Source organism: the organism of the source record quoted next, unplaced genomic scaffold, assembly GCF_019419815.1.
Source record: "Pyrus x bretschneideri cultivar Hongxiangsu unplaced genomic scaffold, Pyrus_bretschneideri_v1 Contig24, whole genome shotgun sequence".
NCBI lineage: Eukaryota > Viridiplantae > Streptophyta > Magnoliopsida > Rosales > Rosaceae > Pyrus > Pyrus x bretschneideri.
In genome coordinates this window covers 1,608,129-1,631,744 of record NW_025999546.1, presented here as the reverse complement: position 1 = coordinate 1,631,744, position 23,616 = coordinate 1,608,129, and the positions used below count along the sequence as shown (strand labels likewise).

The 23,616-nt window shown below is 34.9% G+C and overlaps 2 protein-coding genes and 1 long non-coding RNA gene across 8 annotated transcripts in view; 1 reads left to right on the top strand and 2 right to left on the bottom strand.

Annotated features, from left to right (window-relative positions):
- Window positions 1-23,616, top strand: part of LOC108865975 — a 50,188-nt gene that overhangs the window by 14,788 nt on the left and 11,784 nt on the right. The window lies entirely within an intron of this gene.
- Window positions 9,953-12,625, bottom strand: LOC103929502. 4 transcript variants are annotated; one of them, XR_007259176.1, is made up of 4 exons: window positions 12,398-12,625; window positions 12,027-12,129; window positions 10,776-10,870; window positions 9,953-10,262 (listed from the first exon to the last, which is right to left on the bottom strand). It is a non-coding gene; the product is annotated as an uncharacterized LOC103929502 (long non-coding RNA). The 4 variants fall into 4 exon arrangements; XR_007259177.1 differs by having other exon boundaries at window positions 12,027-12,126; XR_007259178.1 differs by having other exon boundaries at window positions 9,953-10,870; window positions 11,527-12,129.
- Window positions 18,426-23,616, bottom strand: part of LOC103929503 (peptidyl-prolyl cis-trans isomerase CYP40-like) — a 37,526-nt gene continuing 32,335 nt past the window's right edge. Inside the window, exons 2-7 of one of the 3 annotated variants that reach the window (XM_048586396.1) lie at window positions 21,526-21,660; window positions 21,372-21,416; window positions 20,733-21,226; window positions 20,545-20,637; window positions 19,962-20,066; window positions 18,426-19,786 (exon numbers count right to left, since the gene is read on the bottom strand). In XM_048586396.1, coding sequence (XP_048442353.1) covers window positions 19,730-19,786; window positions 19,962-20,066; window positions 20,545-20,637; window positions 20,733-21,131 — 654 coding nt within the window. In that variant the 5' untranslated portion in view covers window positions 21,132-21,226; window positions 21,372-21,416; window positions 21,526-21,660 and the 3' untranslated portion in view covers window positions 18,426-19,729. Of the gene's footprint in view, window positions 19,787-19,807; window positions 20,067-20,544; window positions 20,638-20,732; window positions 21,227-21,371; window positions 21,417-21,525; window positions 21,661-21,844; window positions 22,254-23,616 lie in introns of those variants that run through there. The other 2 variants (XM_048586397.1, XR_007259153.1) reach the window with 2 other exon arrangements.

Sequence of the window (23,616 nt, the reverse complement as noted above, 5' to 3'; positions counted from 1 at the left end):
AAATGAAGAAATATACAATATTTTTCAGCCTAAGAAAGTTTTCATAGGGCATGCTAGAAATTTTCCATTATTAAACAAATACATGCTAATATTGTAATTTGATTATGCTCTCCTTGTTCATGTGATCCTGCAAGGTGCAAGTGAAAACCATCCTCTTAGTGAATTAGTACAGGCTTGTCGTGAGCTGTTAGAGAGAGATTGAAATTGTGAACTCTGTCATGTTTATCATGAATTGAATTTTGTGGTTGATGAACAGACTAATTAACTTGAGTTTGTCGTATTTTCTTGGTCCAGTTTATTCGAACAAGCTCCTGCCTCTTGTCGACATATCTTAGTGTCGGACGCTGCTGGAATATCTAGACTTTGTGATGGTTTGCTTTAGTTTTCTCTTATGGGCATTTAACCTCGTTTGCTTTAGTTATATCTTTAATAACATTAGTCACCTAAACAATGTTGTAACATTAGTCACCCGAGTGTTGTAGAAACAGACGAATATGTTTCAAATTATTGGTGCTAAAATCAGACAGTCCATATATCATCCCAATATTTGTCCCGAATGTTTCTTTCGCTCAATGCCAAGAGAAGTGATGATTACATGCCTATCATTCAGTTAGAAGTTAGTACAACTCTGCCTGCGAGAAATCTAAACATTGAGTTAGAAGCTATTGCTGAATTAGAGTAACAATGATAGTTTCTTATAAAAAGAAATAATCCTGTTATGAAAAGTGTACAATTAAAATTTTAAAGTGCGAATAATAATTTTTTATTAAAAAAAAAAAGAAAAAAAAAAAGAATTTTCTTCAAAGTAGGACTTCCCTAACTTTCCATGAGCTTTCGCTTCAACGTGTTTATTAGTTCAACGATTCAAGAAGTCCAAGTGAAGTGGACTCTACCATTGACCTGCAAGAGGTGCTACCATCACTATCCCATCCAAGTTTCCCATCAAAATGACCCCTTATAGTATGCATGTCAATAAAAAAGACTAGGATTCTCTTCTCATCCCTTTTCATCTCATCCTCTCACATTCTTTTATTTTGTCTTTTTTTTGTTATAAAAAATTAATATAAAATGTTGATGTGACCGTTCAAATAGAAAGAGAGGGAAAGAGAGAGAGAAAAAAAAAAAAAAGGAATCCTACTCCAACAAAATATAAATACAAAATAAACCCCCTCTTCTTTTTAGTCAAATAAATAACTCAATTTCTAGTAGACTCGAATTTGATGGCTAGTTCAAGGCAAATAATAGAACCACTTGCCTAAGCGTATGCGGCACGGTCAGCACTTTTTTTTTATTTTTAATTTTTTTAATTTTTTTTAATAACCTGTCATTATCACACGACATTCATATTTAATAATACATTATCATATGAAGAATGCTTTACACATAATAATGCAGTATTGGACAAGAAATGTCACGTGATGGTGAACAAGGACGAAGCCTTTACCGAGTGTGCTAGCTTAAAGATTTAAATTTTTATAAATGAAGAAACATACAATATTTTTTTCACATTATCAGCTAACCTAAGAAAATTTCCACATAGTGAGCCAAAAATTTTCATTATTAAACAAATACATGTAAATTGGAATCTAATTTTGTTCTCATTGGCCATATAGTTCTCCAAGGTGTGAGTGAGAACTATCCTCTTGGTGAATTGGAGGCTTGCCATGAGCTGTTAAACAAAGATTGGAATTGTGAACTTGGTCATATTTACGATGAGATGCATTTTGTGGTTGAGGAATTAGCTAACTTGAATTCTCTTGGTCTAGTTTATTTCGCTCAAACTCCTACCTCTTGCCATCTCTTGGTGTCAGATGTTGCTAAAATCTTTATACCTTGTGATGTTTTGCTTTAGTTTCTCTTTGTTAGGTGTTAGCCCCATTTGTTTACCAAGAAAAATACGTATTAAAATTTAAACGACGCCAAACTTGAAACAAACATGTCCGAGAAGTGATTAGAAAAAGAGATGGCTTATGAATTGTAAGATGAGAATTGTTATTAGCACTCAAAAATCTCATTCTACACTCCCCACATATGTATTTTTCTTTCTAATTATAGAAAGTTTGGAGTTCAAAATAAGATTTTTAAAGTGGTAATAAGAATTACATTGTAAGATATAATCTTATATAATTAAACTAAGATAATTAGACTTAGTGGCTAAGTATATAGTACACTACATTAAAAAATTAATGAAAAATATATGTAAAATTTTCTTTTTTCACCAAAAGTTAATTTGTATATTGCACTAATTTGAATATTGGTACAAATGATAGGAAAGGGATCCTCTCTGGATCCCTTCCTTGTAATCCACTAAATTAAGGAATTCATATCGTTGAAAATTGATTTAATGGCCGAAGTTATTATAACTTTTAAAATAGACCCTTATTTGTAGTCGTTTGAACAAATTTCAACAGTACGAGTCTTCTGATTTGGTGGATTAAAAAGAAGGGATTCGAAAATGATTCCTTTCCCACAAGGTAAGATCTTATACAAAACCTATGTGCTATTCTAAGTAAATAGAACCTATAATAAAGCTAATTACATTTACATCTCACAATCACTTTATCCCAAAAATTGATAATTTCAGAAGCTACAATCACTCTCAATCAAATTGTGTGATTTCTTTTCCTTCAACATTTAGCCCGTGGTAGCTTTTAATGTGGCTATAGACAGTACAAATGGTTGATACGTAATTCTGCCAGACTGGAAACACCAAAGCTGGTTAAAACCTGAAATTATGAAGTGAAGGGCCTCCATAGATTGCTGACACTTGGAGCATGGGGTGGCGCGCCTCCATACATGGCTAACACTTGGAACATGGAGTGAAGGTCCTCCATAGCTGGTTGTCCTGGAACTTAGGGTGTGAATGACCTCCATAGTTAGCTGACACCTAAAACATGGTGTGAAAGGTCTCCATAGTTGGCCGCCAGAACATACGAAGTGGGATTCTCTCTCTTCTCATTCATATTCTCTTCTTTCCTCTTTTCTCATATGCTTACTTTTTATCTTATTATTTATTAAAAAATTATAAAATATTAACGTGATTTAACGATAATGTTTATGTACGGTGGACAACCTTAAATATTATTATCATTTATCGTGACAGCCGTAAAAGAAAAAATAGGACAAAGGAACCTAGGAAGAGCCACCACTTTGACAACTCAGGGTGGAAAGTAGCTAGAAAAATGGGTTTCGCACAGACTTTTCGCACAAACCGTATGCATGTTATTAATATGGACATGAAAGCCACACAAAAAGAACTTGTGAAAATGAGACTCTATTAGTCAGTCAACACCAACTCATGACACTCATGAGCCAAGTCGCACAATTAAAGTGACCGTGTTACATAAGGTAAATATTGTACAATTATTCAATTTTTTTGCAATTTTTTTATATTTTTGGGTGGAAATAATCCAATATCAGTTCACATTCAATTACATCTTTGCCATCTAGAGTAATGATTTGTCCAAGAACACCATCATTGATTGGTGGTCGGGTTCCATATTGACTATCGTGAGGTCTTTCTTGTAGTCAATATATTCATAAGTTTTTTCTCAATTTATTCTTTAATGAATTGTTGAGAATGAAAAAATGTTCAAGTAAATAACTCAATTTATTCAAATAAATAACTCAATTTCTAGTAGACTCGAATTTGATGGCTAGTTCGAGGCAAATAATAGAACCACTTGCCCAAGCGTTTGCGACATGGTCAACACTTTTTTTTTTTTAATTTTTTTTTAATAACCGGTCATTATCATGTGAAAGGGTTACGTGTTGTAGTGATACATCCTCATGTGAAAGTGGCACGTACTATCCCTGTTAAACTTCTCCTACACAAGAAGCAAATAGCCTAATTGACCATAAATGTAAACATAAATATTTAAATTTTCACCGGATGAACTAACTTAAAGATTTAAATTTTTATAAACGAAGAAATATACAATATTTTTCAGCCTAAGAAAGTTTTCACAGGGCATGCTAGAAATTTTCCATTATTAAACAAATACATGCTAAAATTGTAATTTGATTATGCTCTCCTTGTTCATGTGATTCTGCAAGGTGCGAGTGAAAACCATCCTCTTGGTGAATTAGTACAGGCTTGTCGTGAGCTGTTAGAGAGAGATTGAAATTGTGAACTCTGTCATGTTTATCATGAATTGAATTTTGTGGTTGATGAACAAACTAATTAACTTGAGTTTGTCGTATTTTCTTGGTCCAGTTTCTTCGAACAAGCTCTTGCCTCTTGTCGACATATCTTAGGGTCGGACACTGCTGGAATATCTAGACTTTGTGATGGTTTGCTTTAGTTTTCTCTTATGGGTGTTTAACCTCGTTTGCTTGCCAAAAAACAAATACATGCTAAAATTTAAACAAGGCCAAACTTGATGCAAATATGTACACGAAGCGATGAGAAAAAGGGTGTAAGAAATAGAGATGATTAATGAATTGTAATATATAATCTTATATATAATTAAACTAAATAATTAGGCTTAGTGGCCAAGTATATATTGTGCGCTACATTTGAAAATTAATGAAAAATACATGCAAATTTTTTTTTTTTATTTTATTAAAAGCTACCTAGGCTTTAAGCCATGGTACTCTTTACGTGGCTTTGCAAATGGCAGTGAACTCGTTCCATATAAGTTCTTCTCCTATATTGAACCTGGCCATAAGCAAATTTATCGTTTCATTTAGTTATATCTTTTTGTGTCTATGGCATTATTGGACTCCATGAGCAAATTTGTTGTTTCATCTAGTTATATCTTTTATAACGTTTGTCACTCGAGTGTTGTAGAAACAGACGAATATGTTTCAAATTATTGGTGCTAAAATTAGTAAGTCCATATATCATCCCAATATTTGTCCCGAATGTTTCTTTTGCTCAATGCCAAGAGAAGTGATGATTACATGCCTATCATTCAGTTAGAAGCTATTACAACTCCGCCTGCAAGAAATCTAAACATTGAGTTAGAAGCTATTGTTGAATTAGAGTAACAATAATATTTTCTTATAAAAAGAAATAATCGTGTTATGAAAAGTGTATAATTAAAATTTTAAAATGCTAATAATAGTTTTTATTATTTAAAAAAAGAAAAGAAGGAAACCAAAGAATTTTCTTCAAAGTAGGACTTCCCTAACTTTCCATGAGCTTTCGCTTCAACGTGTTTTATTAGTTGAACGATTCAAGAAGTCCAAGTGAAGTGGACTCTACCATTGACCCGAAAGAGGTGCTACCATCACTATCCCATCCAAGTTTCCCATCAAAATGACCTCTTACAGTATGCATGTCAACAAAAAAAAGATTAGGACTCTCTTCCCTCTTTTTTCCATCCCCTTTCATCCCCTCCTCTTATATTCTTTTATTTTGTCTTTTTCTTGCTATAAAAAATTAATATAAGATGTTAACGTGGCTTAACCGTGACCGTTCACATAGAAGGAGAGTGAGAGGAAGAGAGAAAAAAAGATGAAAGAAAATCCTACTTCAACAAAAAATAAATACAAAATAAATTAGTTTTATTCAAATAAATAACTCAATTTCTAGTAGACTCGAATTTGATGGCTAGTTTAAAGCAAATAATAGAACCACTTGCCTAAGCGTATGCGGCACGATCAGCACAATTCTTTTTTATAAATTTTTTTATATTTTTTTAATAACCGGTCATTATTACGTGGCATTCATATTTAATAATACATTACACATAACAATGCAGTATTGGACAAGAAATGTCACGTGATGGTGAACAAGGACGGAGCCTTTATTGAGTGTGCTAGCTTAAAGATTTAAATTTTTATAAATGAAGAAACATAAAATACTTTTTTCACATTATCAGCTAACCTAAGAAAATTTTCACATGGTGAGCCAAAATTTTTCATTATTAAACAAATACATGTAAAATTGGAATCTAATTTTGTTCTCATTGACCATATAGTTCTTCAAGGTGCGAGTGAGAACCATCCTCTTGGTGAATTGGAGGCATGCCGTGAGCTGTTAAACAAAGATTGGAATTGTGAACTTGGTCATATTTATGATGAGATGCATTTTGTGGTTGAGGAATTAGCTAACTTGAATTCTCTTGGTTCAGTTTATTTCGCTCAAGCTCTTGCCTCTTGTTATCTCTTGATGTCAGATGTTGCTAAAATCTCTATACCTTGTGATGTTTTGCTTTAGTTTCTCTTTGTTAGGTGTTAGCCCCATTTGTTTACCAAAAAAATACGTATTAAAATTTAAACGACGCCAAACTTGAAACAAATATGTCTGAGAAGCGATTAGAAAAAGAGTGTAAGAAAAAGAGATGGCTTATGAATTGTAAGATGAGAATTGTTATTAACACTCAAAAATCTCATTCTACACTCCTCACATATGTATTTTCTTTCTAATTATAGAAAATTTAGAGTTCAAAATAAGATTTTTAAAGTGCTAATAAGAATTACATTGCAAGATACAATCTTATATAATTAAACTAAGATAATTAGACTTAGTGGCTAAGTATATAGTACACTACATTAAAAAATTAATGAAAAATATATGTAAAATTTTCTTTTTTCACCAAAAGTTAATTTGTATTTTGCATTAATTTGAATATTGGTACAAATGATAGGAAAGGGATCCTCTCTGGATCCCTTCCTTGTAATCCATTAAATTAAGGAATTCATGTTGTTGAAAATTGATTTAACAGCTAAAGTTATTATAACTTTTTAAGTAGACCCTTATTTGTAGTTGTTTGATCAAATTTCAATAGTACGAGTCTTCTGATTTGGTGGATTAGAAAGAAGAAATTCGAAAATGATTCCTTTCCCACAAGGTAAGATCTTATACAAAACCTATGTGCTATTCTAAGTAAATAGAACCTATAATAAAGCTAATTACATTTACATCCCACAATCACTTTATCCCAAAAATTGATAATTTCAGAAGCTACAATCACTCTCAATCAGATCGGGTGATTTCTTTTCCTTCAACATTTAGCCCGTGGTAGCTTTTAACGTGGCTACAGACAGTACAAATGGTTGATACGTAATTCTGCCAGACTGGAAGCACCAAAGCTGGTTAAAACCTGAAATTATGGAGTGAAGGGCCTCCATAGATTGCTGACACTTGGAGCATGGGGTGGCGCGCCTCCATACATGGCTGACACTTGGAACATGGAGTGAAGATCCTCCATAGCTGGCTGTCCTGGAACTTAGGGTGTGAATGACCTCCATAGTTAGTTGACACCTAAAACATGGTGTGAAAGGTCTCCATAGTTGGCCGCCAGAACGTATGGAGTGGGATTCTTTCTCTTCTCATTCATATTCTCTTCTTTCTCCTTTTCTGACATGCTTACTTTTTATCTTATTATTTCTATTAAAAAAATTATAAAATATTAATGTGATTTAACGGTAATGTTCATCTACGAGGGAAGAAAATGAGAAAGAAATTAGAAAAGAAGATAATCCTCCTCCCTAGGTGGACAACATTAAATATTATTATCATTTATCATAACTGCCGTAAAAGAAAAAATAGGACAAAGGAACCTAGGTAGAGCCACCAGTACTGACAACTCAGGGTGGAAAGTACCTAGGAAAATGGGTTTCACACAGACTTTTCGCACAGATCGTATGCATGTTATTAATATGGACATGAAAGCCACACAAAAAGAACTTGTGAAAATGAGACTCTACTAGTCAGTCAACACCAACTCATGACACTCATGACTCTACTAGTCAGTCAACACCAACTCATGACACTCATGACTCTACTGACTCTACTAGTCAGTCGCACAATTGCAAACAAAGTGATCGTGTTACATAAGGTAAATATTGTACAATTATTTGATTTTTTTGCCAAGAACACCATCATTCATGGGTGGTGGGGTCCCATATTGACTATCATGAGGTCTTTCTTGTAGTCAATATATTCATAAGTGTTTTCTTAATTTATTCTTTCATGAATTGTTGAAAATGAAAAAATGTTCATTAGAATTCAAGATCTAATAAATGAAATAATTCATAATGCATTCATAAATTAATGAGTTTTTGACTCCTGAATATCCAACCAATTAAATAATTATTTATAACATATTCCATTTTTCTTTAACAAATAAGACAGTAATTGTTAGCGTTTTTCTAGAATTTTACGTAAACTTTTATGAAATAAATAGTCAATTATCTTCTACACTCATGTTGTGAACGATGATGCACGTCATCATGATGGATCGAGCGCCACTTCATCAAACAATCTTACAACCCTTCCTACCAATTGCTCAACGAGTTTGGAGGAAACAAAAACATCACTCCACATACTTTCTGCACCTCTCTTAACATCTTGTGAAGTCGTTTTCCTTTTTACTTTGTGAACGTGACACTATTTTGACAAATGATGTCACAGTTCTATTGATTTCATATGTGACTTGAGGAGAACTTCCTCACAACACATTGTTGAACATGGAGATTGATCGTGGGCATTGAGGTCATTTTAAAAATAGCAACTCAAGCCACTCAAGAGCCAAATCATTCGGTTGTTAACACATCTATACGAGAGGTATAATCTATTTTATATTGTATTTTTGTTTTTCAATTCTAGTTTTTGATAATGAAAGTGAAGTTCATTAAATTGGTTGATAATGTAGGTGGGAAAGGGCAGGGGAATGGGAAGAGGGAGAGGCATGAGAATAGTAGTATCTAGCTCACAGTCCACTCTACAAGTTTAAATGGTACAATCAATAGTTCTTTAGTTTTTGTATTGTTTATTCTTTACTCTTTTTTTTCAACAATAATTATGTAAATTGTGATAAAAGGAGTATGATTTGGATTTTATAGGGTGGCTAAGCGTACGCTGCTATCATTTGGTTTTTAATAGGTACAAGGCTGCATTAGTATGACATCCCACATTGCCCAGGGGAGTGATCCTTAAATGTATATTCCCATCCTTACCTAGCACGAGGCCTTTTGGGAGCTCACTGGCTTCGGGTTCCATTGGAACTCCGAAGTTAAGCGAGTAGCGCGCGAGAGCACTCCCAGGATGGGTGACCCATCGGGAAGTTCTCGTGTGAGTTCCCAAAAACAAAACCGTGAGGGCGTGGTGGGGGCCCAAAGCGGACAATATCGTGCTACGGTGGTGGAGCGGGCCCGGGAAGTGGTCTCGCCCGGGCCGGGATGTGACAATTAGTGTCACTTCCCAAGTAGTGCCACCACAATCACAGTCTACCAGCAAAAGATACAAATCACCTGCAAAGAGAGACAAGTCCTGGAAGCCTTGAGTATGGAGGGAGTTTGTAGTTTGGATGTCACTGCACAAATGGAAGAAAACAAGCTACAACCATCTCTTTTCTTCTTTTTTGTGAATTAGAACAGTTGGACATCGATTTTGTAGTTGAACATTTAGAGTTTGATCTTGTTTTTAAACATGTGGATATTGTTTTTTGATGTTGAACATTTGAATATTTTGCAAGTTATAATGCTGATCATGTTGAAAATCTCATGTAATGGAACATGGTATCTCTTTTTGGTAATTCTATGATTTAGCCTTGTCTGTAGATATATCATACTTTGAACCATCCATTTCATTTATATTCAAAAGTGCAAAATGTACAGTTTCTTTCCAAAAACTAACGGAAGGGAAAAAGTCAGGGACCGTTTGTGATGATTTACTTGAATTTGGCGCCAAATTGTTTTTAATAATGGATGAAGATTTGATTTCACTGCCAAAATCAACAACACATGAGTATTTTTTTTTTTTTTTAGGAAAATGAGAGAAAAGGTGAAAAAGCAAGTGGAGAATTTGATTTGACAAAAATACTGACAACTTATCAAAGTTTTTTAAACCAAAATGATAAATGGTAGACAATCTCAGAAACCATTTATAGTGATTTTAAATCTCAAAAACTAAAATGATACGTTCTCAACTTATTCTTAATTTGAGCATGTAGTTGATACAACAGATTTGCATAAAATGATGTTTTGTACAAAACTACCAAAGAGTACCTGTGCGTTGTTGTGGAGTTTGAAAACATTATTGAATATGTAGATGTCTCGAAAAATATATGTGCCACAGAGCGGTATTTATATACATATATTACATCCATGTGTTAAGGAAGTGCTATTTACGTTCATATATTACATGGAAAAAATTGGGAATGCTGGTATGCCATCCTAAAGGATTGTCTTTCAAAAGCTATGGCTGTATCCCAGAGATTGTTTTATGTTTACAACTATACAAAGTTAAAACAATCCAGTTTTGTTTCCACAAAAGACACCCAAATCTGTAACTCCGTTAATGACGTCTCCTTCATTTTGTACGACAAGGTTGAACCGAAAATCAAAAGAAGAAGGAAATTAAAAACAGCATTTGATCACTTATGAATTGAATCACACTAAATTGCATATGAATTGAATTGAATGAAAATCTAAAGATGAAGGAAAATTTGTGATAATTTCGGTACACAAACTTTCACTATGCCGGATTTCATTTGTAGGCACCAAAACAAATTCATAAAATTAAGTTGGGTTTCTCATATTCTCTATTGGATCTTCACTATGCCAGATTTCTAAATTTTACTTTAGGCGGGATTAATATGCACATCTCTAGCAGTATATAGTTCCCCTAAATTGATTTTTACTCAACATTTCACAGTATTAATGTAAATATGAGAAAACATAACCATCCTTAATCACAAACAGAGCATAACTCCAGTGTCATGTATGTCACAATGCAGAATTCACTCAACTGAATGCGTTTCTAGTTGATTATATATCAAAACTAAATAAAACTATGAAGTATATGAAGATAAAATACATACCTGTCTAACAAAATCCCAGCATAAGGAGGCACATGGAAGTACTTAACGTGTGTTGCAACTGCCTAGCTGCTGAAACTCTTTCGGACCAAAGGACCCTGTAGACTACTCATTAGCAAATACATCATGGTGTGTGTGCTGGATAATTCACGCTAATAAAACCACAAAATCAATGAAAAATTTCACTCCGAAACTTGATCTGCTTTCATTGAAATAGAATCCAAGATCGTATGTGTTATTGCTAAATAAAAAATAAAAAATAAAAAAAAAAGAGAAAGTAAAATTCCACATCAAGCAGCAGGTATATAAATGCTCTTCTATGTAGATTCACCTATTAGCTCTGTAGTAACTCACACACACCATGCATATATAATGAATCACTTTCTTTTTAGCAAACAAAAAGAATATCGCGTGTTATGTGTAATAAGACGTCCAACACCAATTAATATTTAGCAGAAATGTAAAGGTTGTTCATGTAAATTAAAGAGTTATGAATTAATTATCAAATATAGTCATGATCAAGCCCTCCTCTTTAATTTTATGATTTATTGTGCTTTTTTTATCATGATAATGAGATACTCTCATAGAAATTAGGGTCCACAAATTAGTTTAATGGTTAAAAACAACAAACTAACTCACATCAATAACAGTAAACTTTCAAAAGTGCTTTGTGTGTAAAATATGTACACCAAGTGAACATCGAAGCAGCTATACATACATGTATATATATAAATAGAGGTAGAAATATTCGGACCTTAGCAGACCCTCTGGAGAGAAGACCGGGTTCATAAGGAAGACCATTACAAAGATGCCACCGAACCGGTGAAGACTAACAAACTAAAAGGTTGTTGACATCAATGTAGCCATATAAGAGAGGGTTTTGGGTTAACATTTTGCTGTGTTAACTTTTGATTGAATAACCGGTTGCTTGATACAATTGCTGTATGTGAGTTGTTTGCTTTTATGCTTTGATTGAATCAACTAAATTAGATAGTGCTGCATTTCTAGATGACCTCTCAAGCTTCCGCATCACAACTAAATTACATATATTCGATGCAGATGGCAATTTTAACTTTCTGAAATTGTGGAGTAGTGGTTTCTGAAGCTAACCATATAAGAAAATACGATTGGACAAAGTTGCATTCAAATTGAAAAAAGGAAAATAAGTCAGGGAACTGAATTTGTAAGGAGATCAAAGACATTTCGATCTGGTCATTTACATACAGCAATAGTAAAAATTACAGAAAACTATACCATCTCGCTTCGTTCATCTCGTGCAGGTGCTGAAATAGCACTTGGTTCGCGAGTTGGCGGTGCACAATCAGAGTCTGGAACTGTTGGAGCACTTGGTTCCCTGCTGCAGACAAACATCAAAACCCACAACCAAGTTCACCAAAAATGCACAGAAAAAACACCGCTACCAAACTCCCAAATTTAATCCAAGTATTCTACAAAATCTAGAAAGAAAAATACTAAATCTCAAATAAAAACGCCAAAAAACTCCATAAGTTTAATGAAGAACCCTCCAAAGCTCAGAAATTTAAAAGAATTTTTTTTTTACAAAATCATGAAAAATTTACTAAAATTCAATCGTGTTAAATCACAAATTTGAATAAGATCTTCACATGCAATGGGCCTAGAAGGTATCTCGGATGATGATGAGTCATTTGAGACCAACATCGAGGCCAGACATCACAGGAATCGTCGGCGATTCCGATTACAAAAGTCCGCAACTTCGTGTTCTTGGATGAAGCAGCACGCTTGATTTAGGTTAGAGAAGTCAGCGGAAAGGGTAGAGGTTTGTGAAATTTCGAGAAGCTGGTGGTTCTTCAACCAGGATCCTCGCCGGATCCATTCCCTTGGAATCAAGCAATCGTGTCCGTTTATCGTATATCGTGCGGCTATTTTTCGTTAGGTACTATTTATATTTGAATATTAAATTTTAAATTTTAAATGATTTCTGACCGCATGATATATGATAAACGGACACAATTGCGTGATCCCTAGGATCCCTAGGGAATGGATCCGGCAAGGATCCTGGTTCGTTCGTGAAATCACGAGATTCAATGAGGTTTCTTAGGCCTCCTCAGTCGGGAAGAATAGCTTTATTTTTGGTAAAACAAAAAAACAAAAACAAAAACAAAAAAAAAATGAAAAAAAAAAAAAAACACTACTGTTAGACCATCTTCAACTCTTAGATAAAAATTTTAGTAAGCTTTTTGTTAAACATACAAGTCCTAAACATTTACTATTTTTAGAGAAACTGACTTAGGCATCGGAGATCTACTAGTCAAACCCCCAACCTCGTGAGACATGAGGTTTGGGTCTTTGATCAAAAGTGTTAATTGTTTTGTCGATACAAATTCGTCAAGACTGAAGACGGCGGATTTTCACTACCACAAATTGTTGATTTCATTGAGAGTTTGATTCAAATACTAGAAGAAGGCTCTCGCAATTTTTTTGGAATTTTCTGTTACGTTTAATTTCTCGTACGCTCCTAGTCATTGAAACTATTTCTAGTAAAATTCCTTGATTAGTCATTGGAGAAAGAATACACACACCTGGACACTTGTTCTGCCACCTCATTCTCACAACATTACTGTATCTAAATGAGTGTATCAAGTTAAATACAAGGCATATGGCAGTTTGGATCGATATAAAGCACGACTTGTTGGTAAAGGGTTTCTTCAACAACATGGTATTGACTACCATGAAACATTCAGTCTGATCGCTAAATCAACAACTATCTGACTCATTTTATCTCTAGCTCCCCAGTTCAATTGGTTGATTACTCAATTGGATGTCTCCAATGCCTTCCTTCACGGTACACTTCATGAAGATTTGTATGTAGATCAACCTCAAAGATTATAGGGTAAAGTACAAAAAACTACCTCAACTATTGGGGTCACGACAGTTTCATACCTCATCTTTTAAAATTGATAATATCATACCGCATCTTACGAATTTGTGACAATGTCATACCTCTGTCAAATTTTCTGTTAGTTTTTCTATTAAATGCTGACGTGGCAAGAGACGGGGACCACTTTCTATTAAAAAATTAATAAAATATTATTAAAAACTAAAAAAAATATTTAATATTTTTTAAATATTAAAATAATAAATAAAAGTAAAATTAAAAAAAAAATGGTAAAGTACAAAAAACTACCTCAACTATTGGGGTCACGACAGTTTCATACCTCATCTTTTAAAATTGACAATGTCATACGCATCTTACGAATTTGTGACAATATCATACCTCCGTCAATTTTTCTGTTAAGTGCTAATGTGGCTTGATTCGGGACTTACTTTCTATTAAAAAATGATTAAAAACTAAAAAACAATTATTTAATATTTTTTAAATATTAAAATAATAATAAAAAACAGAAAAAAAAAAAAAAAAAAAAAAAAAAAAAAAAAAACCTCATTTCGTCCCTCCTCTCTCTCCTCTCCCCATCTTCATCTTCTTCCCCCGCCTGCAAATCCCAACCAAAAAAAAAAAAAAAAAAACCAATTTGTCTTCCCCCCACACCCACACCCACACTCACACTCTTCTCCCTCCTGCAACCCAGAAAAAAAAAAGAAAAAAAAAACCCAGATCCCGTCGCCAGGAAGATGGGTGAGCAGAGAAGGTGGAGGATGGGTGCGGAAGAGGATGTGGAGAATAGATGAAAGTGGTGGATTTGGGGTTTGATGGGTTTTCAAAAGTTCTTCTTCTGTCTTCTTCTTCCATAGGGGAGTTGATGGTTTAAAAAAACAAAAAAAAAAATTCCTTCCTCCTTTTTTTCCTCTTCTTTTTCTTCTTCTTCTTCCTTCTCCTTTTTCTTCTTCCGCAGGGGGGTGTTGATGGGTTTTCAAATTTTTTTTTTATTTTTTCTTCCTCTTCTTCTTCTTCTTCCTCCTTCTCCTTCTCCCTTCTTCTTCTTCCGCGCCAACAGGGGGGAATTTTTTTTTTTCCTTCCTCCTTTTTTTCCTCTTCTTCTTCTTCTTCCTCCTCCTCCTCCTTCTCCTTCTTGTTCTTCTGCAGGGGGGTTGTTGGGTTTTCAAAATTTTTTTATTTTTTTTATTTTTTTGGGTTTGCAGGTGGGGGGAAAAAAATGAAGATGGGGAGAAGAGAGAGGAAGGGGGAGGGGGAGGGGAGGGACGAACTGATGGTTTTTTTTTTCTCTGCTTTTTATTATTATTTTAATATTTAAAAAATATTAAATATTTTTTTTTTAGTTTTTAATAATTTTTTAATAGAAAGTATGTCCCAAATCAAGCCACGTGAGCACTTAACAGAAAAACTAACAGAAAATTTGACGGAAGTATGACATTGTCACAAATTCGTAAGATGCGGTATGACATTGTCAATTTTAAAAGATGAGGTATGAAACTGTCGTGATCCCAATAGTTAAGGTAGTTTTTTGTACTTTACCCTTTTTTTTTAATTTTACTTTTATTTATTATTTTAATATTTAAAAAATATTAAATATTTTTTTTAGTTTTTAATAATATTTTATTAATTTTTTAATAGAAAGTGGTCCCCGTCTCTTGCCACGTCAGCATTTAACAGAAAAGCTAACAGAAAAATTGACGGAGGTATGACAGTGTCACAAATTCGTAAGATGTGGTATGACATTGTCAATTTTAAAAGATAAGGTATGAAACTGTCGTGACCCCAATAGTTGAGGTAGTTTTTTGTACTTTACCCAAGATTATAGATCCTCTCAGACCTCATTTTGTGTGCAAGCTTCACAAGTCTATATATGGTCTCAAACAAGCGACGCGAGCTTGGTACGAGGAGCTCTATCGTAGTCTTGTAGCTCTCGGATTCCGTTCCTCTATAGCAGATCCTTCACTCTTTGTCAAGGTTGATCACTCACTCACTCACTCACTTTTATGCTTGATTATGCTGATGGTATTCTGATTACAGGTAACTCTTCTTTTCATTGTGAATTTTTTATCAACAAGCTCAATACTCAGTTTGCTATGAAGAATCTTGGTCCGTTGCACTTTTTTCTTGGTATTCAAACTCATCGAACAGCGGACACGCTCTTCTTGGTTCAAACCAAGTATGTCCAGGACCTCCTAACAAAAGCCAACATGCTAGATTCCAAACCATGTGCATCGCCTTCATCTGCTTCTAAACTTGCTCCTTCAAGGCCCTATCATGTACATCATTGGATGGTGTTTTGCAACACCTTACATGGACAAGGCCTAACATCACCTTTTTCATTAATCAAGTTTGTCAACATCTTCAGATCCCAGAACAACTCATTTCACAGCCCTCAAGCGGATTCTCCGTTATCTTAAGGGGACTCCAGATCATGGACTTCTTCTCACCAAAGGCTCTCCAAATATCACTGCTTTTTCGAATGCCAAATAGGCTGGTTGTCCCATTGATAGTCTTTCTACATTTGGGTTTTGCATATTCTTTGGAAACAATCTTATTTCATGGAGTTTGAAGAAGCAACCAATTGTTGCTCGGTCTTCAACCAAAAGTGAATACCATTTTCTAGCCCAAACAGCTGCTGAAGTATCATGGATTTGCTACCTCCTCAATGACCTTCACTTCTATCTCCATAATCCACCGCTGCTCTTATTTGACAATCTATGTGCTCTTGCTCTTGGTGCCAATCCTATTTTTCACGCAAGAGCAAAGCACCTCGAGATCAACTATCATTATATAAATACTAATGTTTCACTCTTTACGATTCGAGGTTTAGGTCTACCGTTCCTTTCTTCTTCAAAGATAGCAAGAGAGCTTGTAAACAATTCAAACTCATTTTCTAATATACAAAGATGGTTCTTTTCCTCAGCTTTGTTTTTCATCACTACCTAGCACAGGACTGTCGTTGAGGAAACGCATAACCTTATAATAAACTCACAGAATGTTTGGAGTTGCTTTTTTAGAACAGCAAAAAACGAGTGCTTTTTTAGCCCAATCAGTCCTTTGCATCTGCTACTATCTTTTATTTTATTTTAATTTGTAACATTACTTCATCGATTTTTCGTAAACGTTAAGATTAATCATAACAATGAAGTTTGATTTGGCTATATGTTTGCATTGGCTGTTATATTCCATGGATTGAGAAGTCGATTTGCTCCAACAATATCATTAGATCTCATGCGTATCTGAACAGAATCTCTTAATTCCATAACAGGCCGTGGACCAGCGATATCAGTTATCGAATTTGATTGCAGTATCTCTCACCAATAAATGGAATGTTGGGTTGCAACTTTAATTTGAATCTCTTCTCTTCTAATCTATGATCCTTATTCACAGCTCTGGTTTTAGACTACACTTCCCATAGTCTCCGTAAATTCGTACTAGCTAGCAGATTATTTCTGCCCCTTCTTTTCATGTTGTAATTTGCTAGCTACAGAAAAAGATCCTCGCCGGATCCCTTTCTTAGGAATCTCATGATCTCACCCGTTCATCGTATATCGTGCGGTCAATTTTCATTAGATACTATTCATATTTAATTTTAAATTTTAAAATTTTGAAATGATTTCTGAACGTACGATATACAATGAACATATAAAATCACGGGATCCCTATGATCACTAGGAAAAGATCTGGCAAGGATACTTTCCCAGCTAGCAATTGCCCAAGGAATATTATTCTTCATATTTTATGGATTAAAGATTCTATAAAAAAAAAAAAAAATTGTACAATTGTTTTATAACATGATTTCCACTGTGTCCATGATCCTATCATATATTATCACACATAATAATAGACCTGGCATTTTAGACCCAACATGTTAACCCAACCCCACTAATCCGTTAAATTAGCATTCGGGTGGATACTTAACGGGTCGGGTCACACATACATAGGCTGGCATTTAGACTGCACAGGTACCTGTCGTGCTTCCTTTACACACAAAAGGTAAAGCAATTTTTAGCACAAAAAGAAAAACAGAGAGAAGTTGGAGAAAAGAACATGCTTCCAGTTTTTTATTTTTATTTTAATATAAGCGAGAATCAGAAGGAGAATTAGACATGTTTACTTACTTGGAATAGAAGAAGTCGTGAATCAAGTTTTAGGAAAAAAAGGAATGGGAATGTGATCAACTAGTTCCACAGTTTATCTCATCCCTAATTTTTCAAGGAACTCACACTTTTTATTTCCATATGTGCTAAACAAGAAAAGTTTCAATACCCATGTTTTAATTAACCAAAATCAGTAAAGAATCACAATAGTTCTAACTCTTATTCTTGGTAAGTAAACAGTTAACTTACAATTTACCTTGCGATATTTCAACTTTTGTAAACTTAATTGTAAATTTGAAATTTATTTTAATTTTAATATCTATGCTAGAGAATGTGTCTGCTAGAGGGAAAGATATCAATGGAAGCAGATGAAAAAAGAAAGGAAATAATCTAGCTTGTTTCCTCCTCCTCAATGTCCTCATTGATACTGGAATGCAAACGAGTAAGTTTACATACTCCTACTTAAACAAGGAGTCAGGAGTCCATCTTACTAGTATAAATACCTCCTTCATGAACAATACAAGGCACGCAATACTTTGAGCTCTAAGTCGAATTCAACTGTACGAGTTTACTTTGACTATCGGAGGGTTTTTAGCCTGTACCACATCATTGTCTTTTCGCCTTTAAGGATTTCGCAATTAGTTTGTCGATTACAATCGTAATTCCAAGGAGTGGAAATTTTTGCTAGAACAATGGCGTCGAAATCGAATTACAACATTCCAGGGGAAATTCCTGAAATTGTGTCCTTGTATACATTTGACAATGGACCTAAGAGAAGAAGCAGTGAAAAAGCAAAGAGTAGTAAAACAGAAAACAACTAGGAAACGGGCTCCTCATCAGCCAATGAAAAGAAAAGCAGCTCTAATGAACGACATGCCACTACTACAAAGTGAATGTCCGAATCTTTTAGCAAGGAAAAAACGACATCAAAAGCCTGAGTTTAATTTTAGATACAATAAAATTGTAGGACCGATTTTAATCTTAATGCATTGACATGTTGAAGTATTATAAAATTTAACATATTTTTGCTTTTGTTTCTTTTTATTTGCAAATTCTCTTTGACAAGTGTTTCAACTAGTGAATGTTTAGTTTGAATATTTTAGAATATATATTTGGTTTAATTTAATAAACATTTTACAATTGTTGTGGAATCAGTTAATATTTATGTTCAAAATGGGTCTTACATAAAGTAGAGCTCTCTCTCTCTCTCTCTCTCTCTCTCTCTCTCTTAAATAGGTATTGATTAGTTCAGATGTTGCGGCATGTACCCTGCATAAATCGACCAAACCAAATCAAACCATGCAAATTCTTTGGTCTGGTTTTTGTTTTTTATGTTAAACCAGACGAAATCGAACCGTGCCCACCCATATGTTCACCAAGTGAAACCGTGAAAGGACCAAACCGTCATTCTCTATAAAAAAAACCTCACCTTTTTGTACAACCAAAAACTGATCTGCATATTATCCTTCGAATGTGTTTACTTTTATCAAAGAGACCATGCGTGACACACACAGGGTCCTCGTTGCTGCTGTAAAGTATCCCCTTCATTGCTTCTGTTCTTCTCTTCATTCTCATTACCCTTCTTTGACTCACTCTTCTTCCAGTTTTACCCCCAATTTTCTGGGAAAACAAATTCTATACTCTTGCCATTTATTGTTTTAGTCAATTACTAGCAGTTTTAGCCCGCGCGTTGCCGTGGGTATAGCAAATGAATTTTAAGTACAATTAGCGTTAGGATAAGGGACTAAATGTGTTGAAGCATTGTGCGTAGATTTAAAATAAGTATTTGTATAATATATAGTAGTTGTTGACAAAGCTATTTTACATATAAAGAGTTGTTCAAACATTCGACAACTAAATCTCTTCTTAATGTTTAGCTTAGACGAAGTAGTAAACACATCCTCCACAAATACAGAGAACTTAATCGTACAACCCAAAATAAAACAAAAATGCTTCAAACTTTCCTTCATTTACGGCATTTTCTAGACAACCAAAAAAAACCCAGAAAACAAAAACCACAGAAAATGATCAATTGGGAGCTACATTAAAAGACACAGAAGAGAGGAAGAGGATTAGAGATTCATGTTTCTTACTCACATTTGAGTCAGTTTCTATCCCATGCAAAAAAAAAAAGGACACAACTACTTTAATTAAAAAATGTAATAAACAGCAACCAGAAGGCTCTATGAATTCTTGCCAATTAAAGATTATTACCTGGCCTTGGCGAAACAAAGCCATCACATTAGCTTCCCAATCACGCAATGCAAAGTCTGTGTCCAACAATGCTCCTTCTAGGTCTCCTAATTTCAACCTGCAGGCCTGAACAGAAAACTCACCTATCAATCAAGTGGATAAAGGGAAATGTATTTCTTTTTAGTTGATGACATTAAAATCAATGTACCACAAAAGAATACAGAATACTCATGAACATATTCAAGTTAGCCTTCAGAGAAGTATTAAAGCGAGGCCTGATTACTATATTCATAGTTGTCTTTTTGGTTTCACTCATTTCAAGGATTCTTCATAGCAACTCAGAACCAACAGTAATTTCAACTTTGTCTAACAGGCTTAATTTAAGTATGATTAAGTTACTATCATACAATTTCGATGTCAATCACTGCCACTTATAAATGTACACTTTCTGCAATAACCATAGTTCAACAACTTGTCATTTACACAGCTTAACTGAAATTGGTTTACTTATCCAGACAATAAGTTTGCTTTCATTTCAAGAGGGTTTCCAAGAGAATTCATTTAACATCCAGTGCTTTCAAATTTGATAAATGAAAATTCTTACTGAGCTATTAGTAAAGAGGAGCTCGTCGCAGCATATATCCACGTACCACAAAACCTTGCGATACTTTCTGAGGGCCATCTTGTAGTCTTGCTTCTGTATAAAGATTAAAAAGCATACTATTGGCATTCGTGAATGAAATGTACGACATAATTACCAAAGTTGTGATATTAAATGAAATAACTCATTACCTTGAACGGTTCATTTCCAATGGCCTTAATAGCGTCCACAGTCGTGACCCACCAAGAAATGTTCTCTAGTTTTGTATCAAGATCAACAGGCCAATCAGGATAAACCTCACCATCTTTGAAGAAGTTACACACCCCATCATCTGCTCCCTCAAGAAGCTGCCCACAATCCACAATAACTTCTTGGATAGGCAAGTCTCCGCCCTTCGTGTTCACATTCTCAACTGAACGAACCACACCCATGCCCTTGATCACCTTCCCAAACGTAATTCCCATCCAGATGAGAAGTCCAAGTGGTGGTAATGAAAAACTGAGATGGAGGGGAGGGAGAGAGAGGGAGAGAGAGAGAGAGAGAGAGAGAGAGAGAGAGAGAGAGAGAGACCTTGTAGTGCAGAGGAGCATTGCAAAAAATAAAAATAAAAATAGATACAAACCTGGTTAGAAAGCTAGAATAACCATCTTTCTGGTGTTTTAATTTTTAAACCATTGAGCCATAGCTGATGCATGTGTAAAAGTACGAGTAATTTACTCAATTTTAAGGAAAAATGTCTACAAAAATATCTAATTTCAAAAAAAAAAAAAAAAAAAAAAAAAAAGGAAACGCGGACCAAAATAATTAAAGTTGGATAAACTCATTCATACCTCAATTTAATTTGCAGCTTAATTTTCTTGTTGAAAAACCTTGAACTGCAAAATCAGATTACATTCATCAACAAAAAGCAATGAATGTCAGAATGATAAAGCCACAAATCTCAGTTACAACTACAATAAAACAAATCTCAGCCACAAATCTCACCCCTCGACGAAACACTCAGAGAGTGAGCAAGCACACTTCCTCTATTCATGAAACCTCGTACAAAGTTCCAGTTTTCAATCTAAGATCTTCCCAGCGGCGTGGTTGGCGGTGGTGGCCGTAGATCCATCTCTGGCACTGGTATTGGCAGGTGATGAGGAACAAAGTCATCAGAAACTCCCAAATTTATCCATTCTTAATTGAAATCCAGAAAGAAAAAAAATGCAAAATTTAAGCAATGTAGAGAAAACCCAGATCCCACCCCAAACCAACGCAAAAATGAAAGAGGAAAAAAAAGGGATATTCAAGGAATCCAACATACCGTAACCGGAGCGAGTACGCTTTCCGACGGCTATATTCATCGCCGACGGCAGCGGTTGCTAGCCGTCATTATACCTCCAGTACGCATCCGCCATGTTTGAGTCTTGTGACCGTCACTACTTGCTTAGTTTGTGGGCTCCATGGCGAGAGACATGGCAGCGCGCCGAGGAGAGGAAGATTATGGTTTCAGTAGAGGAGAAAGAGGAACTGAGAGGGAGGAGAGCGGAAACACGAGTCAGTCGGGTTACCATCTGCTTTCCCTTCCACGCACTTTTCATCTTCCTCGACTTTCCACACAGCCGTCGTCCCCATCGAATGCAACCCATCCCATGGTCGGCCAACACGTGTATAGGAGGGCAACCAAACTTACGGACAAATTTACCCTCCTAACTTTTTAGAATTACCTTTCCAACCGAGCTCAAATCTAATCGTTTTTATTGTAACTAGCGTGAAATCGAGTGGCAAAGGTTGATTGCAGCTCTCCTCAATTTTAGAATGGAGAAAGATGTAGAGTTTGTTGTGGCTCAAGCAAAAAGCGTTATTCTGTAATCAAACCAAGTATTAAAAAGGAAAAATATAGGTTTGTTTAGTGTTATATAAATGCAATTTGTGTTGCAAAAGCAATTATTTGTGTGATCTACGAATCCTCCATTTCGATATCAAACCCCACAATATTTTGCTAGACCAAAACTTCACACCAAAAATCTCTGATTTTGGTCTGGCCAAGTTATGTTCCAAGCATCAAAGCATAGTGTCAATGACTACAGCGATGGGGGCCATGGGCTACATTGCACTCGAAGTGTTTTCTAGGAATTTTGGAAATGTGTCTTACAAGGCAGATGTTTATAGTTTTGGAATTCTGCTGCTTGAGATGATAGGAGGAAAGAAGAATATTGGTTCAACCACAGAGGACACGACCAATGAAATTTCTATCCAAAATGGATTTATAACCTTCTAGAGGAAGGAGATGACCTACGAATCCATATCAGGGAAGAAAGGGATGGTAAGATTCCAAAGCAACTTGCAATTGTAGGGCTCTGGTGCATCCAGTGGTACTCGGTGGATCATCCTTCCATGAAAACGGTTGTTCAGATGCTAGGAGGAGGAGAAAACTTGAGGATGCCTCCTAATTCTTTTGTTTCTGCAGGTCCTACACAAACATCATGGGCAGGCATCCCCAAAAGGCGCCTCCTAGAGTTAGAAGCAATTGCTAAATTAGAGTAAATATGTAGATGTATACCACCAACCGGTAGTTCATAGATGAATTCAAGCATAAACATTTGTTAGTGTATAAGCCATGAGCTGATTACATTGGTAGTAATGTCTTTGTATGTAGTGACATGTATTGTAATTGTCGATGTCTAGTGACATGTATTTGAATCCTAGAATCTAGCTAGATGTGTGGCTGAGATCTCATTGGTGTAATGGTGAGAATCCAGCTGCATAACTAAGTGTTATGCAGTGCACGATTTCGTGTGCAAGAGAGAGAAATAGAAGTATATCCCTCTGTGTATTTTGCAGGGAGAACTATCCATCATTCTCTCAACTTCTTCAGTGACTGTTCTTCATTCTTTCAGTTTTTTGTATACACACACATCCAAACTTTAACAACATTTACAGACGACAGTTCTTTACTAATTAAATCACTTTAAAGTGAGAATTTAATTATTATAACATTATTGCACTTTCTTAACAATTTGATATTCACCTAGTTGATGATGAACATGTTAGCTCGATGTTAGAACACATTGGGTTCGATTTATTTTCTTTAAT